Source organism: Rhopalosiphum padi, chromosome 4 (genome assembly GCF_020882245.1).
Source record: "Rhopalosiphum padi isolate XX-2018 chromosome 4, ASM2088224v1, whole genome shotgun sequence".
In the NCBI taxonomy this organism is placed as follows: Eukaryota; Metazoa; Arthropoda; class Insecta; order Hemiptera; family Aphididae; genus Rhopalosiphum; species Rhopalosiphum padi.
Window position 1 is genome coordinate 2,944,836 of NC_083600.1, and position 26,690 is coordinate 2,971,525.

The 26,690-nt window shown below is 30.2% G+C and overlaps 2 protein-coding genes and 1 long non-coding RNA gene across 3 annotated transcripts; 2 read left to right on the forward strand and 1 right to left on the reverse strand.

Moving 5' to 3' along the window:
• The first annotated feature begins 5,910 nt into the window (after window positions 1–5,910).
• LOC132929791 (uncharacterized) lies at window positions 5,911–18,940 on the forward strand. The gene is made up of 8 exons (XM_060995357.1): window positions 5,911–6,043; window positions 8,790–8,963; window positions 10,894–11,066; window positions 12,164–12,299; window positions 12,405–12,529; window positions 12,586–12,717; window positions 12,989–13,054; window positions 13,126–18,940. The coding sequence occupies exons 1-8, from the start codon at window positions 5,974–5,976 to the stop codon at window positions 13,312–13,314; spliced, it is 1,065 nt and encodes a 354-aa protein (XP_060851340.1). The 5' UTR covers window positions 5,911–5,973; the 3' UTR covers window positions 13,315–18,940.
• Window positions 18,941–20,676: 1,736 nt separating this feature from the next.
• Window positions 20,677–25,237, forward strand: LOC132929792 (uncharacterized). The gene is made up of 8 exons (XM_060995359.1): window positions 20,677–20,828; window positions 21,767–21,937; window positions 22,995–23,167; window positions 23,999–24,134; window positions 24,240–24,364; window positions 24,421–24,552; window positions 24,824–24,889; window positions 24,961–25,237. Exons 1-8 carry the CDS (start codon window positions 20,759–20,761, stop codon window positions 25,147–25,149), a joined length of 1,062 nt encoding a protein of 353 aa, XP_060851342.1. The 5' UTR covers window positions 20,677–20,758; the 3' UTR covers window positions 25,150–25,237.
• On the reverse strand, window positions 20,857–21,861 carry LOC132929793 (uncharacterized). The gene is made up of 2 exons (XR_009662156.1): window positions 21,760–21,861; window positions 20,857–21,680 (listed from the first exon to the last, which is right to left on the reverse strand). It is a non-coding gene; the product is annotated as an uncharacterized LOC132929793 (long non-coding RNA).
• Window positions 25,238–26,690: the final 1,453 nt, after the last annotated feature.

The window sequence follows — 26,690 nt, forward strand, 5'->3', positions numbered from 1 at the left end:
TGGCGAAGCCTATCGGAGACAGCGGCCTCCGGATCAGATTGTTGTCTTTCCTCCAAATGCTTCCTGGATTAAATTTTTTCTTTCAGTTTTAAAAAATGTCTTTGAATGCGCTCCTGTTGCGCCTTCATTCCAACCGTAACAGCCGGTTCGCATGGTACTTCTAGTGATAATTGTTTGTAATAATTTATTTTCTATTTAAAATATTTAGTTTGATTATAAAAATCCCATTTCAGGTGTCAAATTGGGCGATATTAATGTACGTTAGCTTTTACGAGTGATTATAAGAGCTGATGATAAGTGTTGTTTGCGGTATTTTCTCATATTATTCCTTATTGATCGTCCGGAGTTTTCATATATTTTTACCGGGCCCTTGATTCCCGACGGTGTGTTCTTTGTGTGTTTATCAATGAATCGGATACCGATAGTAATTTTAACTAGTTCATTGAAACAAGTGTTTTTTTTTGAGAAGCAATTAGTAGTCTACCTTTAATTGAATATAAAGCTACTCATTTCCGCAGTAAAAAAAAATAAAAATTCTAAATCAAAATTTTCATTTAATATCCTGTATTCATTAATTAATGATTGAGTACTTAATAAAAAATAATACATTGTTTCAATTTAATCTTAAGTGATAAATAATTTGATTTGGGTTATAATTCGTGTACTAATTGGTTTTTAAATTTTTAGAAAAAACTTTTTCGCTTTTGCTTCGACAAATTAATTATTTCAATAGGTGACATAATATATATGGGCATGGACCAGTTGCGCCTAAAACAATATTTGTATTTTAGGTCAGTAAGTATACCAATTCCACCGCTTAAATTTTAGGTCATTATACCAATTGCGCTAATTATATTTTTGGTTCCTTATTTTTACATGGACATATGTAAGTTACTATACAATTAAATATACTTAATTTAAAGCAAAACGTATACGAAATTACGGGAAAATACGACAAGCTACAAGCTGATAATAGTACCTTTTTTTTTTTTTTTTTTTTTATTAAAAATAAGTATATTTACAATCTATACATAAGTCTTTAATGAGTAAGTGTGGTGACAGAGTAAATAAGTAACATATAAAAATAACAAGAGAAGGAAGGCTCTCAGCAGTGCCACCTGACCAGAAATTAGGGTTTGAGTTTATTTAATTAATTTTTTTTTTTTTTTTTTATTTTTTTTTTTTATTTTAGTTAGGTGTTGAGGAGATCTCTTGGCCATTGCCTTTTTACCTTCTAGGAATGATAGAGGTAGAGGATAAACTTTTATGATGGGGGTTTGAATGAGCGCGGAGCTTTGAGTGGAATTTGAATAATAGGATTTGGCTAAGTCGTTAAGGGTTGGCATGTTCAGATCTTTATGAAGGTTTTTATTGGTAACATACCAAGGTGCAGAGGTTATTAGGCGTAGGCATATGGATTGGAATGCTTGGAGGGTTTTAGTGTTTGATGGTTTTGCTGGCCCCCATAGTTGAATGCCGTATAGCCAAGCCGGACGGATTATCGATTTGTATATCGTAAGTTTGTTGGTTAAGGAAAGTTTTGATTTTAATAGGGGTCTCAAAAGGTGAAGTCTGGAGTACCGTTTTGTCCATAGATTTATCATGTTAAGGTGACTTTGGATCATCCGACAAGCGGTTGCAGAATCCTGGTGGTTTGATGCTGAAATTAGTGTGTCATCGGCATATGTACCAAGAAAAGTGAAGAGTGTTTTGGGGATGTCGTGAGTGAACACAGCATATAGAAAGGAAGCGATATCACTACCTTGGGGGACACCTGCACTAATACGATGGCTGGTTGAATAGCTATTTTTTAAACGAACCTTAAAGGAGCGGTCAGATAGGTAAGATTTTATTAATAAGAAATATGGTGCTGGGAGAAACTTCTTTAGTTTGTAGAGTATCCCCTCATGCCAGACCCGGTCAAAAGCCTGTGAGACATCCAGAAACACAGTAGGGCAGAATTCTTTCTTCTCCAGTGCGTTGGAGATTTTGTAGACAGTGCGATGAAGTTGGTGGATAGTTGAGTGATGAGCTCTAAAACCGAACTGGTGTGTGGGATGATGTTAGCTTCAGTGGCAAGAGGGATGAGTCTTTTTAAGAGAATTTTTTCGAATATTTTTGAGAAAGTCGGGAGAAGACTGATCGGTCTGTATGATGCTGGTTTTTCGGGAGGTTTATTTGGCTTGAGAATGAGTATTACTACTAGATGGAGTGCTTCCAGGAGTTTGTGAAGAAGGATAATCTGAGTATTGCATTGTAAAGGTGAGGTAGGTATACTATGGCTTTACGTGGTAGGTTTTTTTACAATATAATTCGTTATTAGGTCGTGACCTGGGGATTTTTTGGCAGGAATATTTTTGATTATGGTGTTGATTTCATCGGGAGATGTAGGTTTGGCAGGCATGGACATTGGTAGAGGAGTTTCGAGGTACTTTTCTACGATTTTTAGTTGGGTATGACTGGGTTAGATATCATGAGGAGAAAAAGAGTTTTCCAGGTGTTGAGCTAAAATATTTGCTTTATCAGAGTCGGAATAACCCATGAGTTGTCTTCATTTCTTAAAGGAGGGGTAGGTTGATTTAGGCGAAGTAGAGATTTGGTCGCTTTCCCAAAGAGATGAGTTTTTTGTGGTTAGTGATTCTACATAATTATTGTAGGATTGATTTCTGTCGAGTTGGATAGCCTTTTTTTATTTTGCTGTTCAATTTGTTAAGTTTTACCTTGTCGTTTGGGTACTTAAATGTTTGCCATTGGTTTCTTGTTCTTCGTTTCTCGGCTTTATGTGATAGAGGGTTTGTTTTTTGGGGTTTGTATAGTTATAAGGTTTTACTGATTCGCATGAAGCTTTTTGGATAGAGGCTGTAAGGAGGTTGACAGCGACATTGATGTCATCCGTTGTTTTTAGTGAGATCGAGAGTTTGATATCTTTATTTATTACTTTTTCTAAAGATAGACCAGTTTAGTTGACTTGGGGTAAGAGATTCTCTTTGTTGAGGAGGGGACGTTTAATCCCAGTTTAAGCATTGTTGGAGAGTGGTCAGAAGAAAGGTCGTAGAGGTTGGTGAGATCGCTATGTATGTTACTAGGTAGTTTTTTGACAAAAATGTCCAAAATGTCAGGATGTCTGTTACTATGGGAGGGCCAGTATGTAGGACCTGGGGGAGCTATTGATGAGTAATTTTTGTTGTTTATGCATTGCTTTAAAGCTCTGCCTCTGGTGTTGGGAGAACGGTTACCCCAAGCAGGGTTTTTAGACTTGAAATCGCCACCAGAGATGAAGCGATAACCCAAGGTTGAGAAGTAGTTGGAAAAGTGATCTGAGGTGGTGATGAGGCCAGGAGGGCAATAAACTGCAGAAACGGTGACAGGTATGTTATTAGGTACAACTAATGAGACGCTGGCTGCCTGAATGTGAGGTGTAGAGTAGGGGGGTAGTGAGTGATGGGTTATATATGATTTGATGTAAATTGCAGCGCCTGCATGAGCCGTGCCATCAGGATGACATGAGAAGTAGGCATTGAAGCCGTAGATTTTCGCGCAGGTGTTTGGGGTGAAATGAGTTTCGGAAATAATTGCAATGTCGGCATTTGTTTCTGATAGGATGTGCTGGAGTTCATTTATGTGTTGTCTGAGACCATTGGCATTCCAAGAGAAAATTGATAAAGGATAATTTACGTTTAGGCTAGTTTTCATTTTTGGTTTAAAATTGTATTTATTAACGTTGTGAGTAGATTTATTAATGGTGTAATGAGTGATTGAAAATGTTCAAGAAAGGATGAGAAAAGAGTGGCTGGAGGGGGTTCAGGGGAAAAGGAGAATTCATGTGTTTGGGAGTTAGGATTAGGTGGTTTTAATGTGGCTGCGTAAGAGCGAGAATAGGTGGCATTACTAGGAGGCTTATCTTGTATTTTTTCCCAATTCAAGTGTTGCTTGTTCTTATCTGGATAGTTGCTGTCGAGTGGTCTCCTTCCTGCTGACGTCCACGTGTGTGGTTGAGGCTACCGTGTTTCTGGACTTTTGGAGTTCTTTGTGTACCGCACATCCTCTGTAGTTTGCTGGGTGGTCTTTTCCACATAGAGCGCAAGTAGCTGGGGTGTCCTTTGATTTTTCGCACATGTCGGAGACGTGAGCTTGACTACAACGGACACACCTAGGTGTACGAATACAGTAGGTACGCGTATGCCCGTAGTTTTGGCATCTGTGACATTGAGGTAGATCGCGCCTGGAGTGAGGTTCTTCAATCTTGACTATTGAGTGGCATAGCGTCTTGAGTTTGAATATTTCTGGGTTGTTTGGCGCTGGGTTAAGGTCGATGTAGAAGAGTGGGAGTGGATTGCTGTTTTCGTTTTTCTTCTTTATATTGGTAACGTTTCTGACAGAATATCCAAGATCTTCGAGGTCTTGAGTAATAAGTTCCGTGGGCGTTATGGGGTGTAGATTTTTTAACACTACTCGATAAGATTTGTCTTCTTTTGCTTGGTATGTGAAATATTCAACAAACTTATCGTTTAGTAATTTAATTACTTGACGGAAAGAATGAGGGGATTTTAGTATTAACTTAAGATTTTTGGTTGTAGTTTTGCATAAGAATTATTCGTTGCCAACCAGAGTTTTTATTTGGTAACAGAAATTTTGGTAGTTGACTTAAGTGATAATAAAAATTGGTGGAGGGGTTGGTGGCTGTATGGTATTTTCGGTTAGCATTTGGACATTTGCGACATCATTTTCGTTATTTGGTTCTTCGCTTAAGGCGTTGAGTGCTTCATAGCGGTTGGGAGTGGTATATGTAAATTTGTCAAGGTTGTTTTAGATGGATTGCTTTAGATGTAGGCGAGTTACCTGGAGAAGACGTGCGTTTTCCTGTTTTGATTATCCAATCTGTGCTGTCAGATGGAGTGTTCTGTGTGTTTTTAGTTATGACAATTTTTAATGGATTCGCTTCAGCATTTGAACCGCTCTGTATGCTGTTAGTTGCGGAGGACTGTTTGTTGATAGGCGTGATTATCTTGGGCCGCGATGTTATCTACGGTACCAAGGTCACGTGCGAGCGCGGTGCCTGGAACAGTACGCTTGCAGTTAATTGATCTAATTAGTTTGAACCGAGCGCTTAATAGATTATCGATCTAATTAGTTTATACACTTATTTTACCCTATAGGTTTCAGCTTACGGTCGATTAGAATTAGAGTTTTATGCTAATACGTGGATTTATTTCCTTAAGATTTTGGTCTAAGTTAGAATAAAATCGGTTACGAATTGCACTAGATAGTGTACGCATGGCGCGGAGCAATTAACAACGGTGTGTATTACTACGCTGACCGCGGTGAACTGATAATAGTACCTATAAATCTATTTAAAATACATATTTCTATAAAAGTATTTTTATATACTAGGTGTAACGTAGAATAATATTATAAACCCTGAAAACAACTGATCACAATTGGTCTATCTATCCAAAAAGACAGAGCGCAATTGGTATATTAAAAGGTCAATTTAAGCGCAATTGGTAAACTCCCAATATATATAATGAAAACTCTCAATATTGAATTTGAAGGGACCAACGTTTTTACGTTATAGAGAGTTTTTGTAATAAAGAGGGTAAAAGAATTATATAATAGGTTATAAATCAAACTAACCATTATAATGTAATATTTACGTTATATAGAGTTTTTCGTTGTAAAGAGTTCTTACTGTATATTATGTTATATGGTGTGGGAATTGATTATTTTACCAATGAAAATAGACTGTTATATTTTATTTTATATGATTAAACTTTACCTACGTAAGCATTATTGTATGTTTTGTTTATTTATTTATTTGTACAATTGTAAACAATTGTCATATTATGACTATTTCAAATAAGACTATAATATGCATTATTTATAAAATATATCACGTTAGTTAAATACCAACAATTGTGTTTTAAATTATAACTATAAATTAAATTATATTGTATAATTCGCTAAACAATAAAAATGAAATATTTTATATTACTTATGAGTTTAATTTTTCTAATAGAATGGAACACTTGTGATGCCAAAGCAGGTAATATATTGTTAAACAAAATACATAATTATATATTTGAAAATGCATATATTATATTACATAATAATAAAATAAATTATTAACTTATATAGGTAAGTACTTACTATTTAGTACCAACGCGTTATCTATTTTATTCTTATTTATTAATATATATTATAACTTTTGTATATTATCTATATATAACGTCCCATATTAACTGTCGTCGACCAGTCCAATCTCACTCATGCACATTACATAACACGTAACATTATAATATGTAATTGTGAATTATATTTTATATGAATTATTATTATCTTTAACTATAATGTGAATTATAATAATATGTTATGGCTTTGATTGTCCAACGCCGAAGTACGTAACCATATAAAGTTCTTACATATAATAAGTTTTGAAATTCGTTCAAATCATCATATATTATTTTATAATGTTCAGTGGTGCAACCAGGATTTATTCAAGGGGGGGGGGGTCCAGGAATATTTTTTATTTATTATACATATATTGTTTTTCTGTTCTCTTCCTGAGTATATACTATATACATTATAAATACATTTCATTGCTTGATAAATACAATTATATTATTTAATACACAATACATATTAATTACATTTTTAAATTTATATTTACAACGAAAGTATTTCAATTAGTTATTATTATTATGCCAATTTAATTATGGTAAAGTCATTATTTATTATTATTATCTATAGTGTAAAATCTAAGCGCCGGTTTTCTTCAGATAATATATTTATAACTTCTTTCACTGTTACTGGGACTTCTCGGTGAATATTAAGATTAGCCAAACCATTCAACCTATTTTCAGAAGTAGTGTTCCTTAAATAATTTTTAATTCTCTTGAGTGATGAGAATGTTCGTTCCGCTTCACACGATGTAACAGGTAGAACAACGAGGATGTGCAATAAGGTATATACATTTTTATAAAAATCAGTATATATTATACTATTATATGGTAAATATTTATATAATCAATAAATTTTGATGAAAACTTCTGGGTAACTTTAAATATATAAAATAAAAATAAATACTATGGCATGAGCCAATGGGGGGGGGGGGGGTCCGGACCCGGGGTCCACCCCCCTGGGTTCGCCACTGATAATGTTGCAGGAGTGAATGCTGTTATTAATGCTGTTATTCTCACGTTATATTATAATATTATATTTTTCGAGTACTCTAATTACCATGATTTGGTTTTAATTATTATATAATAATTAAGTATTGGAAGTGCCCGAATCTCATTTTATATATCTTTTTCATTTTCGTGGCCTGAGAGGCGTTAATTAATACACTCATATTTGCGAATTTAATAACAATATTATTACTTTATATATCTATCATTAGTCATAGCTAAATTGTTCCAGCTGGCCAAAATGTTGTGTTTATTTATTTCTTTTATTATTATTATTGTTGTTATGATTATTATTATTACTTAATAGTTATAATTGTATTTTTATGCTATATTGTTGTGTTTAAAAGATACATCCTACTTTAGAACCATTTATTTGTTGAGGTAGAATCCAAAAGGCATAAAACATCTATATCTATTAGTATTTTACAATTGTGTATTGTAATATCGAGAATTATTATTTTATATAGAACCTATTAAATATATTAAATTGGTTGTGTTATACTGGCAATTTAGAATTTATTTAAAATACAGATTTTTAAATTCATAAGTTTTTTAAATTTCAAAACATTGATTTGTAGGTAATTATTCTCATATACATTATGAGTCGTACAATGTCGTAATTGAGTAAGCCACAGTAATGAATAATATATTAAATTTAAATTAAAGAATAAATCGTTATATATGATAAACTTTTTCAGAGTGAATACGGATTAATATATTACCAATTACATTTTATTGTATATTCCGTGAGACCTCAATAACTCGAATCGATTAGGGGTGAAAATAAAATTCGATTTATCGAAAATTCGACTAATAGAGGTACGAGTTATTGAGGTTCCATTGCATATATATTTTTTTATAACTATTATTATAACATAAAACGATTTATTTTCTGATTAGAAAAATTTTAGATGTTTTTCGTACAAATTAAAAATAACACAATAATTAGTTTAAATATTTTGAACACGTAATTGCGTGTTAACTTATGGGAATTACAATAATTTCACCTTTATCATAATTTCAAGTCTCATAAAATATTTTTAAATTACCACAAAATAATTAAAATGATTATTTTTTGTTAAAATATCTATTTTTTTTTAAATTAGAAGATACTATTATTAAATATCTACAAACACGAATCACAAGATTTTATATTTTTAAAATATTTGAGTTTCGATGAAACACATTTTTAGCAGAATTGTTTTAAATGTTCAAGCATAGTCTATACAGGTTGAACGTTCCATACATTTTTATCTACAAATAAATTTGTGAGCTTAAGTGATTTTGACAAATTTAGTTGAAATTTGAAATTTCGATGCTTATAAAAACTGTCTGGTATTTTTAACCAGAACAAGTTTTTATCAATAGTTAAAAAAAAATTCTTAAATTGTATACATACAGTTATTATAAGATTAAAATTTATTTTTCGATAATTGAGACACAGTGAGAGGTTTCCACGATTTCTACTCCATTTATACTTTCATTAAAATATCCATTATCCCACGAAGAAGTCTTGACATCTAATTTTTATGAAAAAAATAAGATTTATATTTATATTTATTATAGTTTATAATATATGAAATAAATATAATTTTAACTTTACAGAACTTGGAATAGCACCATGTACGTATTTAGGTAGTTATGATATCTATGGATACTACTGTCCAAAAGCAGCCATGGATCCTATTTCTTTACCAAAAAATTGTACTTCATTTGTTTATGATGCTGGAGTATTATTTGATGATGAATCTGCAAATGATTTGGGTTCAATTGATGATTGTAAGTTAAAACTATTATTGATATTGTATAATTATAAGTTGTGTTATAAGCCGAAGTCGGATACTATGAACTAGGAGTTGCATATTTTAAAATCCGAGCATAGTCAATGTTTTGCTCAAAATTTTTTTGATGTGACTTAATAATGAATAACCGTAGATGATTATGTTATAAAATTTTTTTATTTATTTTAAAATTTTTAAAATAATTTTTCTATTTTTGAATTATTTTTATAAATATATGAAATTTTCAATTTTTTTTCAGGTTTTTTTTAAATAAATTGTAACGAAATTCAAGTCTTTTTGATTTGCTTGATATAACGTTAGCTTTTAATTTGTATTTTTTATAACATGTTTTAAATTTATTATTTTACAATATTTTCTTTTTGTGTATAACGACTTAGTGTCGTTTAATACAATAATATATGGGGGGGAGGGAATAATATGACAACTCACAGGTTTGATTTATTTGCCGACTAAACTCTATATGGTTGGTGGCTGGGCGGCGGCTCTACGGCACGTACTGCTCCTTTGGACTGCTCCTGATGGCTGTACGGCTTCTCGGCGATCTGTTGAACGATAGCACAAAACGGTGCTATACTATGATTTTATCGTATATTCTACCTTACCATGTATTACAAGTATTTAATATATGCATGTATAGTATATACCCCGTTCAACCGGGTGTTTCCCCTTCTTGATGTAAACCACAAGAGGGCACCATGGTTTGTCGTGACTGCTTTAGTCGGTAGCTGTGTGGTCGTATTGTTGATGACCGTGTGAAGGTCGTTAAATACCTTTCGGTGATCACTTAACTAGCTACGGAAAGAAAAGAGGCGAAGGTGGTCCGGCGGTGTTCCGACGCCCTTATAATATTATGTTGTTTACTGGTCTATTGACATTGTTATCTTGAATTTGGAATTTTGACGTTTTAGATACTGTACTTATAATTTTTGAGCTTCCGGATTATTTTTGTATTTTTCTGAATGTTTTTTGCTTGTAGTAGGTATTTTGAGTTTTTGTATTAAATAAATTGGTAACGGTGAAAAAAATAAATAGGTGAATAAAAAGCTGATTTGCAACGACGGTGGCGAGGTGCGCATGTTTGTCAATTTGGTTTGGGAAATATACAGCACAAGATCACGAAACTTGTGCAGTGCGCGATCTTGTCCCGTTCTAAAATATCCATTAAAATATTTTTATAAGTAGAAATGTGTGTAAATTATTACAATTAATACAACGCTCCTCTTAATTTTTAAATTTCTTAATTTCTCCAAATGACTACAATCACTATTTCAAACAGTGATTCATTAATATAGTGGTGGCAATTATATACTTTAAAAAAACAAAATCGACTAGTGGATATTTATTTATTTTAAAAGAATGATCAAAAGCTTACCAGTACATGGTAAAATTTAAAATTACGCTACAAAAATAATATAATAATGAGATTGCAAAACTAAAAATTAAGATTGAAAATTTCCTGAATATCATTAATTATGGATTTTTTTATTTAATAGTTTTAACGTTAAAATTGAATTTCATCTATTATATAATTTCAATTTATTATTCATTAAATTGATTAATTCAATTTTTATCAATTTCTAAGCAAAAATACATTTCATTTTATTACTAATATTTTCAGCTGCTAAGTGCTGAGATAATCACAATCAAATACAAATTTGTAATCAGATCAATGAGAAATAGGTGTAATTACTCATGATCAATATACCAATCAGTTAATATATCAATGTTTATATGTTGTTTTAATTATATTTCTTTTATAATATTTAAAGAATAATGACCCTATAAGATTATTTTTGGTATATTAAAAGAAAGTGATCATATGATTAAATAACTGAACAATCTACTACGATCAAACCACTATATTATATTTTTAATATAAATTAAAATAATTCTTTTTTAAATTACAGATAATATAAAAGCTCTTTTAAACACGGATAGACCACTGTATTTATATATTCGTTATGATAAGTCACAATGTTCGACGGATAATGCAGATAATACAACATGCAAAATAAATAACATAAAACACCTTTTAGATAACTACAATATAATGGGGTTTATTCTATTTAATTTAGAATTGGTAAGTATCAAACTGTTTAGGAAATACTACTTGTATAAACAAACATTATTTTTATTAGATATACTAGATTTATAATCACAAATGAACCATTTTTTACTTAGCGTCTTAAGGGCACAAGAACCTATTGGAGTCAGTACTGAAATGACAGAATGATTTTAAAAAATTACATAACTTTATAGGTAAAATAAAAATGAAATTTAATTAACAATTTGAAGTATTAATAAATTGTCATTGCTTTATTTTAAATCACGATTTGTTAAAAAATGCTTTATTCAAAAATCTTAATCGATTTATTAGTTTATCACAATATGGAGAAATCTAAATGTATATCAACGAATAAAATAGAACCAGTTTAACTGTCACCTCCAATATCTATTAAAACCAAAGCTTAAAACTATCAGCCAAGTATTTATTTTAGATCGGCGTTTTCAAAATAAATTTATTGCAGTAAAAATAGCCACAGACCCTTTGATAAAAATAAAAACATTTATAAATAATAAATTATTTTAATAATTTTATAACTTAATATTCTAAATTAATTATACGTATTTTTATGACATTCAATTAGCTTAATGACACGAATAAATATTTAAATATATAATTTGTTGAAAAAGTCCAATGTGATAGCCGATGGTTGGTGTTTTTTTTTTTCAATTATAAATTGGGTATATAATAGGATACATATTAAATCCGAGTAGTTGGGTTCATAAATATAAATCTGATACCATTTTTAATAGTTTTTTTACATTTATTATTGGTAAACACATAAGTAGAACATATTTTTCACAAAAGTACTTAAAAAGAGCATCAACGGTCTTATTGGTGCTTTTGATATTTCTGGATAATCTTTGATTTAAGCACTATTGTGTATTTATATCTTATAGTATATTTTCCAGTGCAATACAAAAATATATAAATATTTTCATATATATAAAAAAAAATATATAATATTTTAAACTTACGTTCATGGTGTCCACCTGGTATATATGTTAACCCCTAGCAATTTAGAAATCACAGATTAGAAAATGCTGTTCTAGAATATACTTGGATTTTAAAAATGAAAAGATACTAACAAAATTATTATTTTTTGCGCAAAGGAGTCAATCATTAATTGTGATGACAAATTAAAACAATATGTAAGTATAGTAAAACAAAATACTTCTCGTCAAATTGGATTATATGTGAATGCAAAAAACATGATAGATGATACTAACATTGCAACGGCTACGGGTTGTGAGTAGTTTAAGGAAATGTTTAATATATAGCATATGATTAAGTTTATTTATTATTAATTAACAATTTTATACATGGAAAAATTATTTTCGTTTCGTTTGATAGGGTTTGATTTTGAGAAGTTGAATAATCATATGGATTATTATATAATTGGATTTCACAAGTTTAATCCATGTAATGATCTGTTTAAAGGTGGAATTGTTCCGTTGAATAATAGCAATTATTCCTTGGTAAAGTACTTATAGATAGGTACCTAACTTCGCTTTATAAATACTTTATTTTTCAGACGACACTTGCAAAAGCTTTGAACAAATCAAAGATTGCCAAGGATAAATTGTATCCTCTATTTACAATAATTCCAACTGTTAATGACACATCGACTGAAAATCTACCCTCTTGCTGTGTGACATATCAAAAAGTATACAAATAATACTAATTTATTATTTTGTTTCATTTACTAAAACGTTATTTAAAATTGATTATAAAACGACACTATTGGAGTTGGTTTTAATGATCTACATCAATACAACATCAATGCATTAAGCAGGTGTATAGTGTATACAAATATAAATATGTTACAGATTTTGTTAAACATATTTTAGGTATATTATGTGTAGGCACTTTTATTTCAAAAATATTCTAATAACATTTCTATAACAATTTTTGAAATATGTTATGAACAATTTCAGTATTGTGAAAATGACCACTATAATACATATTGGTGTGCTGATAATGCTGATTCATTGTATCAAAAAGTAATATTTTATAAAATATACTGAGTATTTTTTATGTAGGAATTTCAATATTGTTTTTTTTTAATTTATAGGGTAAATTTGCGAAAGACATACATGCAAAAGGAATAGTAATTAGATATATTGATACAATTGACCCAGCTGCAACATGTGGTTGTAATAATCAAGATAAGTTTATATCTTTTTCAATGATATTACGTGGTTATTTAAGTGAAGATCCTATCAAAGACTGCGCCAAGTTAAATAATATTACTGTTACTTAAATCATTTTAATGATTAATTAAATTCATTAAACTTATTCAAACTTAATTCATCTATTATAAAATTGATCCATAATAGCAATTAATTTGTTATAGCTAAATACATATATTCATTTGTATAAAAACCGATTTCTTTTTATTCAAATGAGTAGTAAAAAAAATTAGATCGCTTATGTAAGCATGATTGTCATCGTTATTTGTTTATAGATAATATAAAAATATAAGCTCAGAGTCGTCTGAAAAAGTTTTCGAGAAAGTTTAACTGCATTAATTTTTTAAATAGAATAAAAAATAAAAAAATATGTTTAAAGTATAAATAATATAAAGAATACTAGAATATATTTATTTACTTCACTGATTTAAGCCATGGAATGGAAGATGGCTCATAACCTATTGTTGTACTTAAAAAAGTTCGAACCGTTCATAATTCCTTTATCAATTGTCAAACATCCATAAACAGAGTGTATCACGATGTTCTTAGAAATGAAATTATTTGTGTCCTAATCATTATTTTCAAATTTGTTTTTTTCATAAAATTAATACACTTGTGCTATACGTATAATATATACTTTTTTATTTTCATTTTTTTGTACAGTATATGATATAAATAAAATAATAAATTGCTATGCATTGAATTCATTGGGGTGCCTAACCCACTCGAGGCGACAAGGCCCAGCAGGTGCGTAATAAAAATGGATGAGGGGAGGGATATTGCCGGTCATATTCATTTTATGGTTGGCGGGGAGGGGATGGCGAAGCCTATCGGAGACAGCGGCCTCCGGATCAGATTGCTGTCTTTCCTCCAACTGCTTCCTGGATTAAATTTATTCTTTCAGTTTTAAAAAATGTCTTTGAATGCGCGCCCGTTGCGCCTCCATTTCAACCGTAACATCGGGTTCGCATGGTACCTCTGGTAATAATTGTTTGTAATAATTTATTTCCTATTTAAATTATTTAATTTGATTATAACAATCCCATTTCAGGTGTCAAATTGGGCGATATTAATGTACGTTAGATTTTACGAGTGATTATGAGAGCTGATGATAAGTGTTGTTTGCGGTATTTTCTCATATTATTCCTTATTGATCGTCCGGAGTTTTCATGTATTTTTACCGGGCCCTTGATTCCCGACGGTGTGTTCTTTGTATATTAATCAATGAATCGGATACCGACATGTTAATCATGGCCAGATATACACATATACCGATGACTTCGTACCAAGAGTCTGTAATGTGATGGTGCAATGCGTGCTCTTAAGTGGTCGACGATGCGCGATATACCGACTAGATAATAATATAGTTACGTGAATTTGCTCGGCTAGATGTGCTACGGTCTGCGCGTGTTGTCGTCCCGTTTCTTCCCACCTTCTTGTAGAGCTCACCCGTTTAATTGAATTTTGAGATTCTATGTAAGTTGATGAGTAACCGATGACATTGACGATATTATGATTGATGCTTTTTTATTGCCAGCTTCGGCACTCATCAAATAATGCATATTTTTGAGTTTCATCGGTCATTATTATTTACAGGAGTAACTTAATGATGCATCAAACCAATCACTAAATTTATAGCGTTCCCCCAATTGTCTATACTAGTGTCGATTAAATGATAATTTTATGTATACTAAAGAAAAAATTAAATACCTCCCCTGCGGTATCCTTACAACTCGCTAGCATCATCTAACTTTGACAAAGCAAACCTTTTTGCATCAGACCTTGAGAATAGATTTTCACCACACCCAAAATTACCCATCAGTAGCCAATACTTTAATATTGAAGCCTCTCTTTTAAACACTCTCCCGATGTGAAGACGAAACTCCCGAACCACATCCAATAAAAGCAGGCGTTCCTCAAGGCAGTATCCTATCCCCGACTCTCTATAATATATATACAGTAGACTTACCCCAATCTATTAACACCACTCTAGCTACCTTAGCCGACGACACAGCCATAATCTCAACCAACTCCGAAATAGCCACCGCTGTTAGCGACCTCCAAGACCACCAAATCCAACTACAAGATTGGTTCACCTTATGGAAAATCAAAATCAACGAAAACAAATCCACTCATATCGCCTTTACCCTCAGACCTAAAACTATCCCCCCGGTTTATATTAATAAACAAATAATTCCAATGGCCAAATCGATCAAATACTTAGTTCTCGCTTTTGACCAAAGATTAACTTTGGCTGATCACATCAAAGCTAAAAGAACTTCACTTAACCTCAAACTTCACAAATTAAGACCACTTCTCCGATCCAAAACCTCTCTCACTAATAAAATTCTAATTTATAAACAAATTTTACGTCCCGCAATGACATACGGAATTCAACTGTGGGGAAGCATGAAAAACTCTCACCTTATATCAAATTTCAAGCGTTCCAATCAATAACTCTACGTGTCCTTTCCAATGCTCCCTGATATGTCAGTAACCGCAACCTACACCACGACCTCAACTTACCATCAATATCCTCTCTTGCATCCCGTAATTATAACAAATTCCATAAAAATACATTTAAGCACTTTAATCCGCTCATAACTAAACTCTCTTCTTGCACAATACCAGACAACCCCCTCCGTCGTCTCAAACGCAAATGGCCGCGTGATTCACTAAATATTATTTATTAGCATATATTTTTATAACATTTTATCTCCCCCCCAAGTTCATAAATTGGAAGTAGTGTCACTGGACGCTGCCTTCCCTCTCGTTGTCACGTCTAGTAATCTATTTTATCTAATTTACTTATTGTTTTTTCAGATTGTAAATATATTTTGTAAATAAATAAAACGGAAATTCGAATACAATCTATATAAGCCCTGCTTTTCGGCAGGGGACTTCTATGACTTTCGTTATAACGAGATTTTTCGTTTTATTGATACTCGTTCTAACGGGAATTATACTATTAGTATACCTAGGTATATTTATACATACAACATATTAATATACTATTATTTTACATTATCGATGACCTGGTAATAATAATAGGCTGAACTAGCCTTCATGTTCAGCCGTAATTATATTTAAACATGCCTATACCTTATTCGAACTACCTATCACTTCAATCAAGATTTTTGTGGGTATACGTCCCAGTTAACCATATATTAATATAATACATATATAGTTATATTATAATAATAAAATTTAAATACTGAAGTTATTGTTTCACGTGATCACGCCAATACACCATTATAATAGACCATAGTACATGTACGAGGGTGGGCTGATAAGTAATGCCTCTTGACGCGTAGTTTTTAAAGTATTATACATAGAATAATTAATGAAAAAACACGTATAGTAAATTAAATGATTTTTATTAACATCCTATTATTTTTCAACATAACTACCTTCTAATGCGATACATTATTGCCAACGATTTACTAATTTAGAAATGCCGTTCAAATAAAATTCTTTGGGTTGAGCATTGAACCATCGTTTAACTTCACCTTTAACTTTCTCGTCAGAATTGAATTTTGTACCCTTGAGATGTTCTTTAAGCTTAGGAAACAGAAAAAAATCACATGGTGCAAAATCCGGGCTATAGGGTGGATGTGGAATGACTTGAAATCCCAGTGATTCAATTACTGTCATTGTGGCACGGCTGCAATGAGGTCTCGCGTTGTCGTGATGAAGCAAAAGTTGGGTTAAATTTGGTCTGACACGCTTAATCCTTGTTTTCAGCCTTTTTAGTGTCTCTATGTATCGTATAGAATTTATTGTTGATTCTTTCTCAAAGTATTCAGTGTGGATCACACCTTTTGAATCCCAAAACACAGTCAACATTACTTTCCCAGCTGACGCTTGAACTTTAAACTTCTTTGGGGCCGGTTTTGGGCTTTTCCGACTTCAGAACCTTTAACCCGTAATGCCCAACGACGAACAGAACTTACATCGAGAATTTGATTTCAATAAACCGCAAGCAGACGTCTATGAATATCGACTGTCTTCACATTTTCTGCAACTAGAAATTCAATAACAGCACGCTGTTTGAACCGCACATCTGAAGGGGCCGTCATTATAGATTTCATAAATAATAAAATATTAACATTACACTATCGAGTCTTCGTTCACACTAAACCAACGACATAAACTATTATATTGAGGACAAATGACAATTTTATCGTACATCTAAAAAAACTATGAGATAAGAGGCATTACTTATCAGCCAGCCCAAGTATTTATATAATTAGGTCCATCTAATTAATATAAATGTTATTGTGCGAGAGGTAGCACAAGAAGCCGGCGTAACGAGTGTACGTGTGTATGTGTGTGTGTGTGTGTGTGTGTGTGTGTGTGTGTGTGCGCGCGCAACGACGACGGCCTACACGCAACCCGCTGTACGTGAATACTTACGTCAATTGTCGATAACCCTGTAGGTTGGGAAAAGTGTACTGTATAATATTAAGGTTGATTCAAATAAAAGTATTTAACTACAAGATCGATGTTGAGTACGAGATCCCTAAGATGTCAACAACAATATTTAATGGAATAGAAAACATTAGAGTAGATTTATTGACGTTCCGCAAATAATAAATTATAACAAGTGTTAGTCAATTGTTTAGCACAATCACAACCCGCTCGGCTAGATTAAATAAATGTAAAATATAAATATAATATGCCGTACCACAATGGTGACGAGCAGAATAATAATAATAAAAATAAATAACAAATAAAGGAAAAACGTTTATGTACGACCTGTTTATGTTGGTGATGACGGTGGTTGTTGTTGTCGTTGTCCAGGCACATGGATGGAACGGCACGCAGGGACCGACCAGACGGTGACACTCCACCGAACGTCGGTTGGGCAACACGGGTCAACGACCGCGTATACGTATTGCGTACGAGCGCACGGGGGTTTATACTTTGTATCGCGGACACAAGATATACGAGTTGATGCGATTGACTGTATTCCTATGTTAAATAGTAATACGGCGAGAACAACAATCAACCGTGTTCGCACTTCGTTGAACAAACGGAAGCACTCGTCGCGAACGGCTTCGGTCGCACTGCGAGAACTCGGACGGGCGATAGCACGAATAAGCGAAAGGAGGTATTTGCTTGGCGTAAAAGCCGGAACAAAATACAAATAATAAAATCGCGGACACGGAACGTGTGCGGCACGACGATGAGTGCGACAGCTCGGATGCGCGTAAACCAAAGGGCGGAATACGGCGATGGCGCAACGGTTTTGCGATGACAAACGAAAACATAGACTGCTTCGTTAGACGGACGGTAAAAGACAAAGGACACGGCGGCGGGGGCGGCAGCATCAGCGGTCATCGGCTAGACCGAGGCGGTACGGTCCCCTTCCGGAGAGACAAAGTTTACACGGAGCTGTGTCTGCTGTACATCGCCAGGGTGGCAACGTTACGACGTAGGACTTGTCGCCGCATCAAATTAAAATATTAAAACGTGTATCCAACATTTCCTCCCGCGTTGAAAGACGCAGCTGTCTTCCGAGAACCACATCATGGAGAAGTTGATTTCGAAGACTAACAGGACGTACGTATTACAAGGTAGAAAATAATAAACAAATTGAATTGTACCAAGTACAAATTAACATAATAAAACATATAGGGTAGGTACCTAGCACTCAACCCGATCAATGAAATATTAAATATTATTTATGTTTGAATTTAAATATTAATTTTTTAATTTATAGGGCAATTTGCTAAAGACATAGGGGCAAAAGAAATCGTAAGAAAGTATATCGATACAATCGACCCCACTGCAAAATGTGATTGTGATAATAAAAATGATTTTAAAAGCTTTACGATGATGCTTCATGTTTTTAAGTGTTTAGAACCTATCACTACACTACCTACTATAATCCACACTTCATTCTTGTCTTGTTAATAAAACGGCTGTGGGCAAGTGGCAGCCCCACGTGTCGTTGAAGATGTTGTAGATCAGTGAATTCCGGCCTGATAATAATCAGAAAACCAAAAATATCTTCAAAATTAAAAAATAATAAGCATATCTTAACTTAATAATTGCCTTATTATATTAGATTTAATAAAATTAATATATGTAATTAAAATTTATTTAAATATTCCATTAGAGCACACTAGAGTGTAGCGACTATTTCAATAATTTCAAAAATTAAATATAAATCGCTGGCCCCACAGAAATAAAAATGTTATATTACATGTAAGTTGACTTTGTTTAAAATTTAATTTAGTTAGCTATATTTGTATTTTATGAACCTCGAGGCTTGGCTTGTTTGACCCATAAATGTATGCTTATCTACAATGATTGGGGGATATTTCCAGTCATTTTTTGTGTTATTTATTACTATCTATTTGAGTAAACAATAATTGCTAATATTGTTTTATTATAGGTATCATATACCTATTATAAATATTATATAATGGATACAGATGATACAATAATATATGAACGCATCCTTTTGTGTATACCTACGTTATAACATAATAGACAAGTATTGGAATGAACAATAAAATAAATATAAAAACCATTTAGAATATTTAAAACAACTGTGCGCAAATTATTACACTAATAAATTAAAATAGGTAGGTATGATAAAGAGGTAATAACATTAAAAAAAAAAATACAAGTTGATACAGACAACCCGCAAACGTGGGAAAGAAAATTTTTAAAAAAATTTTTTGATTTACGGTAGACTTTGGTTGTATTTTATACCCACAAATGATTTTTATATAAAATGGTGGACAATATTATAACAAGTATTAAAAAGTCGGCTGCGCATATGATTCACAAAAAATAGTAAATGTACGCATTTGACTAATGCCTGTATATACAATATATATATGTATTTATTTACTATTAAGATTTATTTATACTTTTCTTAACACTTTTTCAACAGATTGATGACTGACAGAGATTTTTCCAGGTACGTTGAAACAAGTTTATTATTGAAAAGCAATCAGTAGTCAAGTTTTCATTTAATATCCTGTATGAATTTATTAATGATTGAGTACTCTATAAACAAAAAAAAAAAATGGCTCAATTTAATGTTAAATGATAAATTATAGGATTTGGGTAATAATTCGTGTACTAATTGGTTTTTGAAATTTTAGAAAAAGATTTTTCGCTTTTGCTTCGACAAAATAATTATTACAATAGGTGACATAATATATATAGTAAAAACTATCAATAACAAATTTCAAGGGACCAAGGTTTTTACGTTATAGAGAGTTATTCGTTGTTAAGAGTTCTTACTGTGTATTATATATGGTGTGGGAATTGATTATTTTACCAATGAAAATAGACTGTTATATTTTATTTTATATGATTAAACTTTACCTGCGTAAGCATAATTGAATGTTTTATTTATTTATTTGTACAACTGTAAACAATTGTCATATTATGAATATTTCAAATACCACTATAATAAGCAATATTTATAAAATATTTCACGTTAGTTTAATACCACTGACTGTGTGTTATATGATTTGCTAAAAAAATAAAATGAAATATTTTATATTACTTATGAGTTTAGTTCTTCGAATAGAATGGAACATTTGTGATGGCAAAGCAGGTAATAAATTGTTAAACAAAATACATAATTATATACTTGAAAATGCATATATTATATTACATAATAATAAAATAAATTATTAACTTATATAGGTAAGTACTTACTATTTAGTACCAACGCTTTATACATTTTATTCTTATTAATATTAATATATATTATTAGTTTTTTATTATACACATCTTACGACCCGTATTATTTGTCGTCGACCGGTCCAATCTCACACATGCACATTACATAACACATACAAAATTTGTATTATTTAATTTAATTTTAAATTATTTAAGGAACACTACTTCTGAAAATAGGTTGAATGGTTTGGCTAATCTTAATATTCACCGAGAAGTCCCAGTAACAGTGGAAGAAGTTATAAATATATTATCTGAAGAAAACCGGCGCTTAGATTTTACACTATAGATAATAATAATAAATAATGACTACCATAATTAAATTGGCATAATAATAATAACTAATTGAAATACTTTCGTTGTAAATATAAATTTAAAAATGTAATTAATATGTATTGTGTATTAAATAATATAATTGTATTTATCAAGCAATGAAATGTATTTATAATGTATATAGTATATACTCAGGAAGAGAACAGAAAAACAATATATGTATAATAAATAAAAAATTTTCCTGGACCCCCCCCTTGAATAAATCCTGGTTGCGCCACTGATACAAATATGATATGTATTTGTGAATTATATAATATTAAATTATATACATATAGTTATTATAAGATTAAAATTTATTTTTTGATAATTGAGACACAGTGACAGTTTTCCACGATTTCTACTCCATTTATACTTTCATTAAAATATCCATTATCCCACGAAGAAGTCTTGACATCTAATTTTTATGAAAAAATAAGATTTATATTAATATTTATTACAGTTTATAATATATGAAATATATATATAATTTTTACTTTTCAGAACTTGGAATAGCACCATGTACGTATTTAGGTGATTATGAAGTCGATGGATACTACTGTCCAAATGTACCCATGGACCCTTCTTTATCAACAAATTGTACTTCATTTGTTTATGATGCTAATGTATTATTTGATGATGAATTTGCAAATGATTTGAGTTCATTTGATGATTGTAAGTTAAAACTATTATTGATATCGTATAACTATAAAATGTTTTATAAGGCGAAGTCGGATACTACGAACTAAGAGGTTCATATTTTAAATTCATAACAGAGCAATGTATATATTGATTTTTTTTATGTGGATGAGTATACGATATTACGTTATCGATAAAATGTTCGATTTTCAAAAATGGGATTGTTTTTGGATATACAATTGGATCTATTTTATACATTAGACAGTTCATAGGTACTTAAAAATTTATGAGTACCTGTTTTTATAATCGTGAAAAACAAAATACAATAATTGTTACATTAATCTAATTGTTGACAAATTGACTTGATTTTTTTGATGTAACTTAATAATGAATAACCGCAGATGTATATGTTATATAATTTTTTTATTTATGTTAAAATGTTTAAAAGAATTTTTCTATTTGTGGACTATTTATATAAATATTATATGAAACTTTCAATTTTCTTCAGTTTTTCTTTTATAAATTGTAACCAATTTTTAAGGTATTTTGATTTGCTTGATATAACCTTAGCTCTTATTTTGTATTTTTTATAACATGTTTTACATTTATTATTTTACAATATTTTCATTTTATGTTTGACTTAGTTTCGTTTAATACAGTAACATGGGGGGGGAGAATAATATGACAATTCACAGATATAATTGATTAGCCGACTGCACTCTTTATGGTTGGCAGCTGGGGAAGGCTCTACGGTTCGTACTCGGACTGCTCCTAATGGAAAAAATATTTTATGTTTGAACTAATTTATAATAGAAATATATGAAATTTTTTTTTGGACTTTTTTATTTAATAATTTTAATGTTAAAATTGAATTTCATCTATTATTTAATTTCCATCTATTATTCATTAAATTGATCAATTCATTTCATTTTATAACTAATAATTTTAATTGCTGTTGTTGATCCTATAAGATTATTTTTGGTATATTAAAAGAAAGTGATCATATGATCATATAACTGAACAATCTACTATTATCATAAACACTATATTATATTTGTAATATAAATTAAAATAATTCTTTTTTAAATTACAGCTAATGTACAGTGTCTTTTAAGAACGAATAAACCACTGTATTTATATATTAAATATGAAAAGTCTAAATGTTCGACAAATGATAAAGATAATACAACCCACAATATAAATAATATAAAACACCTTTTAGATAAATACAATATAACCGGGTTTATTCTATATAATTTAGAATTGGTAAGTATCAACCTGTTAAGAAAATAATAATTGTATAAACAAACGTTATTATTTTTTAGATACACTAGATTTATAATCATAAATGAACAATTTTTTACTTAGCGTCAAAAGGGCACAATAACCTATTGGAGTCAGTGTTGAAATGACAGAATGATTTTAAAAAATTACATAACTTTATAGGTTAAATAAAAATGAAATTCAATTAAAAATTTGAAGTATTAATAAATTATATTAATAATTTTATTACTTAATATTCTAAATTAATTTTACGTATTTGTATGACATAAAATTAGCTTAATGACACGAATAAATATTTAAATATATAATTTATTTAATTATGTAAAGTAAAAGTCCAATGTGATAGTCGATGGTTGGTGTTATTTTTTCAATATGATAAATTGGGTATATATCAGAATACATATTAAATACGAGTAGTTGGGTTCATAAATGTAAATCTGATACCACACTTAATAGTTTTTTTATATTTGTTATTACAACGAGTAGAAAAATTTTTTCACAAAAATACATTTCTTAAAAAGAGCATCAATGGTCTTATTGGTACTTTTGATATTTCTGTATAATCTTTGACTTAAGCACTACTGTGTATTTATATCTTATAGTATATTTTCCAGTGCAATACAAAAATATATAAATATTTTCATATATATAAAAATATATATAGTATTTTAAACTTACGTTCGTGGTGTCCACCTGGTGTATATGTTAACCCCCCGCAATCTACGAATCACATTTTAGAAAATGCTGTTCTAGAATATACTTGGATTTTAAAAATGAAAAGATACTAATAAAATTATTATTTTTTGCGCATAGGAGTCAAGTGTTAATTGTGATAACAACTTAAAACAATATGCTAATATAGTAAAACAAAATACTTCTCGTCAAATTGGATTATACGTGAATGCAAAAAACATGATAGATGATACTAACAACGCAACGGCTACGGGTTGTGAGTAGTTTAAGGAAATGTTTAATATATAACATATGATTAAGTTTATTTATTATTAATTAAAAATTTTATTCATGGAAAAATTATTGTCGTTTCGTTTGATAGGGTTTGATTTTGAGAAGTTGAATGGTCTTATGGAATATTATTTAATTGGATTTGGAATGTTTAATCCATGTATTGATCCGTTTAAAGGTGGAATTGTTCCGTTGAATAATAGCAATTATTCCTTGGTAAAGTACTTATAGGTAGATACCTAACTTCGCTTTGTAAATATTTTATTTTTCAGACAACATTTGCAAATGCTTTGAACAAATCCAAGATTGCCAAGGATAAAATTTATCTTCTATTTTCAGCAAGTCCAGAAGTTAATGACACATCGACCGAAGATCTACCCCTATGTTGTGTGACATATCAAAAAGTATACAAATAATATTAATTCATTATTTTTATTCATTTACTAAAACGTTATTTGAAATTGATTAAAAAACCAACACTATTGGAGTTGGTTTTAATTACGTACAATCAGTACAACCCATGCATTAGGCAGGTGTATAGTGTATACAAGTATAAATATGTTAAATACTTTGTTAAATATATTTAAGCTATATTATGTGTAGACACTTTTACTTTAAAAATATTCTAATTACATTTCTATAACAATTTTTGAAATATGTTATGAACAATTTCAGTATTGTGAAAATGACCACTATAATAGATATTGGTGTGCTGATAATGCTGATTCATTGTATCAAAAAGTAATATTTTATAAAATATATTGAGTATTTTTTTATGTAGGAATTTCAATATCATTTTTTTTAATTTATAGGGTAAATTTGCGAAAGACATACATGCAAAAGGAATAGCAATAGAATATATCGATACAATTGACCGAGCTGCAACATGTGATTGTAATAATCAAGATAAGTTTATATCATTTTCGATGATGTTACGTGGTTTTTTAAGTGAAGACCCTATCAAAGACTGCGCCAAGTTAAATAATATTACTGATACATAAATAGTTATATTCATCTATTATAATATTCATTGATCATAATAGAAATTAATTTGTTATAGCTAAATACATATATTCATTTGTATAACAACCGATTACTTTTATTCAAATGAGTAGTAAATGAAATTATGATCACTTACGTAAGCATGACGTCATCATTATTTATTTATATATTATATAAAAATATAAGCTCAGAGTTGTCTGGAAAATTTCTTAAGAAAATTTAACAGCATTAATTTTTTTAAATAGAATAAAAAATAAAAAAAATATGTTTAAGGTATTAATAAAATAAATAATACTAGAATATATTTATTTACTTCACTGATTTAAGCCATTGTAATGGAAGATGGCTCTAGCATATTGTTGTACTTAAAAAAGTCCGAACCGTTAACAATTTCTTTATCAATTGTCAAACCTCCATAAACAGAGTGTATCACGATGTTCTTAGAAATGAAATAACTTCTGTCTAATCAATATTTTCAAATTTGTTTTTTTCATTATATTTATAGACACTTATGCTACACGTATAATATATACTTTTTTATTTTAATTTTTTTGTACAGAAAATAAAAAAAATTAATTTGATTTCAATTACTTTGAAAAAATTCAAAATTGCCAATTTATAAACATATTAATAAGTAATAGTTAATAGTATTCGATTTGAGTAATCCGTTTGTGACTTACGAATGATAAAATATTCGTTCAGCTCTACGGTAGTGTGAAGTTAATGAAAACCAAAATTAAAAATCAGTAGTCAAAACGAAATTTATCTGTAGTTAACGATAATCACATCCGAATATTGTTAATAATATGTACAATTTAAATAAAGTCTTGGTGGTGATAGGGAAGAAAGGTCATAGTATGGTTAAACCATTGATTATAAATATTATTGTATATTTAATTACTATATCTAAATACGGTGGCTAATAGCTAATACACACCTGCAGCCCTTTCCGCAATACCAAACCTAGACATCACATGTTATGACTGAAATGGTCAGCCAGCAGTTCCACACAACAGGCGACCTGCGTCATTATTTTTAAAACTAATAGATAACGTTACGTTTAAGTATGAATATAATTTTTTAATATATCATAATATCAATAGTAACTAGATACACTAATCGAAAAACTAGACATGCAAAGTAGTCGTGTTGTAAGGGCGCGAGTTTCTGCACGGAATACATTTTTATTCTAAAAATGTTATATTACATGTAAGTTGACTTTGTTTAAAATTTAATTTAGTTAGCTATATTTTCATTTTATGAACCTCGAGGCTTGGCTTGTTTGACCCATAAATGTGTGTTTATCTACAATGATTGTGTGATATTTTCAGTCATTTTTTGTGTTATTTATTACTATCTATTTGAGTGAACAATAATTGCTAATATTGTTTTATTATAGGTATCATATACCTACCTATTATAAATATTATATTATGAATACAGATAATACAATAATATATGAACGCATCCTTTTGCGTATACCAACGTTATAACGTTATAGGCAATTATTGAAATGAACAATATAATAAATATAAAAACC